Source organism: Penaeus vannamei, chromosome 38, assembly GCF_042767895.1.
Source record: "Penaeus vannamei isolate JL-2024 chromosome 38, ASM4276789v1, whole genome shotgun sequence".
NCBI lineage: Eukaryota > Metazoa > Arthropoda > Malacostraca > Decapoda > Penaeidae > Penaeus > Penaeus vannamei.
Genome location: NC_091586.1, coordinates 25,889,669 through 25,892,168, shown reverse-complemented (window position 1 = coordinate 25,892,168; position 2,500 = coordinate 25,889,669). Strand labels below are relative to the sequence as shown.

Genomic DNA, 2,500 nt, shown 5'->3' with positions numbered 1-2,500 from the left:
TTACGTAATGTCATTAGCGAAGAGACAAACTATACCAGTAATGAGAGAGCTGTTTTTTTTATTTTGTTTTAGTGTCACTACCAAAACATACGGTATTCACGCCACGTCAGTGATAGTTATTTATGACTATCATTTGCTGTCTATCTGTTCCAAGGACGTTTATAGTATGAATTATTATCGGGCTTAATCCTTATGATAAAAAAACATTATGCGATAAAGATAATATGATTTATGAATAATAATGTACCTCTATTTTTATCAGGTCATTTTATCAGCGTAAAATTATCATAGTCTGTGCGAGTTTTTTTTACGTTTTCTATGAATACTATTTTGGTTAATATTAGGGGATACTTATCTGATTAGTATAATAATTATGGATATTTTAATTGTAGTGTTTTTTCTTTGTTATCATTATTCATATTAATACCCTTATTAGTATCATGGAAAATATTTCCATTGTGGTTGATATCAATATAACAGTGTTGTTATTGTGGTTATTGTTTCTGCTATTACTATCACATTCATCATCATCATCATCATTATCATCACTATCCCCTTCCTCCTTCTCCTCATTATCATCTTCATCAGCCTCACCACCATCCTCACCATCCCCCCACCAACCCCTCACCACCACCTACCCCCTTCACCCCTCACCACCACCCCATCCCCTCACAACTACCTTTTCAACCACCCTCACCCCACCACCACCTCCATCCCCTCACACACCATCACCACCAACATCCCCCTCAACACCACCTACCCCCACCTTCACCCTCACCCCCCTCACCCTTCACTATTCCCTCACCCCCTCACCACCACCACCAGTCGCACCCTCTCACCACCGCCTACCTATCACCCACTCACTACCCACAACCCCTCACCACCCTACCTGTTACCCCACCATCTCCCACCCCTCTCACCACCACACTCACCCTCACCCTCACCTCCCCACCCCCCTCACCACCACACTCACCCTCACCCCACCATCCCCCAGCCCCCACCCCCTTCACCACCACCCTCACCCTCAACACCTCACCACCCACCCTCACCCTCACCCCCCTCACCACCACCATCCCCCACACCCCACCATCCCCCACCCACACACCCCCTCCTCCTCCTCCTCCCCCAGGTCACTCCACCCTCACCCCACCCCCCTCCCCATCCCCCACCCCACACCACCCTCACCCTCACCCCACACCACCCTCACCCTCCACCCTCACCTCCCCACCCCCACCCCCCTCACCCTCACCCCCCTCACCTCCTCCTCCTCCTCCTCCTCCTCCTCCCCCAGGTCGCTCCACCCAACTCAACGGCAGAATCTGGGTTCGAAATTTTGGAAACGGCAACCGACACAAATCTCGACCTTTTCGTGGTGCACTTGAAACAAAGACTCCTCGAGGGTGAGAGTTACATCTTGTCCTTGGACTTCGAGGGTCACCTCAACGACGAGCTGAGGGGCTTCTACAGGTCGTCGTATAAGGATGAGGCTGGGGACGACAGGTGAGTGTCGAGTGTGGGTTGTAGTCGTTAAACTTCTTTTATTGTGATTATTATTGTTGTTGTTGTTATTATCATCATGATTATTTTTTTTTTTTTTTGTATTTTTTTTTGTATTTTTTTTCCATCTTTGTATTTTTTTTCTAAAGGGTGTTATTCCTGTTTAATTATTATTATTATTATTTTTTACCCTGTTTTGTTGTTATTCTTATCTTGTTTTTTTTCCAAATCTTGTTTTGTTATTTTCCTATTTTTGTTGTTTTTACCTTGTTTTCTTCTTTTTCATTTTTTGTTTTGTTTTGTTTTTGCTGTTTCATGTTACTTTTGTGTATTTTCTTTTTCTGTTTTTGTTGTTCTTTTTGTTTTGCTGTTTCATGTTGCTTTTGTGTATTTTCTTTTTCTGTTTTGTTGTTGTTTTTAGTTTTTGTTGTTGTTTTTAGTTTTTGTTGTTGTTTTTGTTTTGCTATTTCATGTTGCTTTTGTGTATTTTCTTCTTCTGTTTTTGTTGTTGTTTTTGTTTTGCTGTTTCATGTTGCTTTTGTGCATTTTCTTTTTCTGTTTTTGTTGTTTTTTTGTTTTTGTTTTGCTGTTTCATGCTGCTTTTGTGTATTTTCTTTTTTTCTGTTTTTTCCTTGTTTTCTGTTTTTGACCAATGCAACGTGCTTCTACTTGTCGTCTCACAAGGATGAGGAAAAAAACGACCGTAAGTATGGATGTCAATCATTGTTTTTGTTGTCTTTGTTGTTGTTTATTGGTGTTGTCGTTGTTTCTGATGTTGTAGTAGATTTTGTTACTGTCATTGCTGCTATAGACACAGAAAACATAGCGAGAGATAGGCACACAGACAGACAAACACGGACAGACAGACTCAAAAGTTTCTAAAAATAGTTTTATGTGACCGAAAAGATAATCCTCTGTTGAAATTCTTGTAGTTCTACAGGATTATCCTTCCGGTCACATAAGGCGATTTTTAGAAACTTTTGTCTGTCTGTCCGTGTTTGTC

At 41.6% G+C, this 2,500-nt stretch overlaps 1 protein-coding gene across 1 annotated transcript in view; it reads left to right on the top strand.

The window, feature by feature from the left end:
* LOC113817632 (aminopeptidase N) overlaps window positions 1–2,500 on the top strand; it is a 30,426-nt gene that overhangs the window by 9,729 nt on the left and 18,197 nt on the right. Inside the window, exon 3 of the mRNA XM_070115854.1 lies at window positions 1,292–1,500. Within this exon, the coding sequence (XP_069971955.1) occupies window positions 1,292–1,500 (209 nt within the window). The remainder of the gene's footprint in view (window positions 1–1,291; window positions 1,501–2,500) is intronic.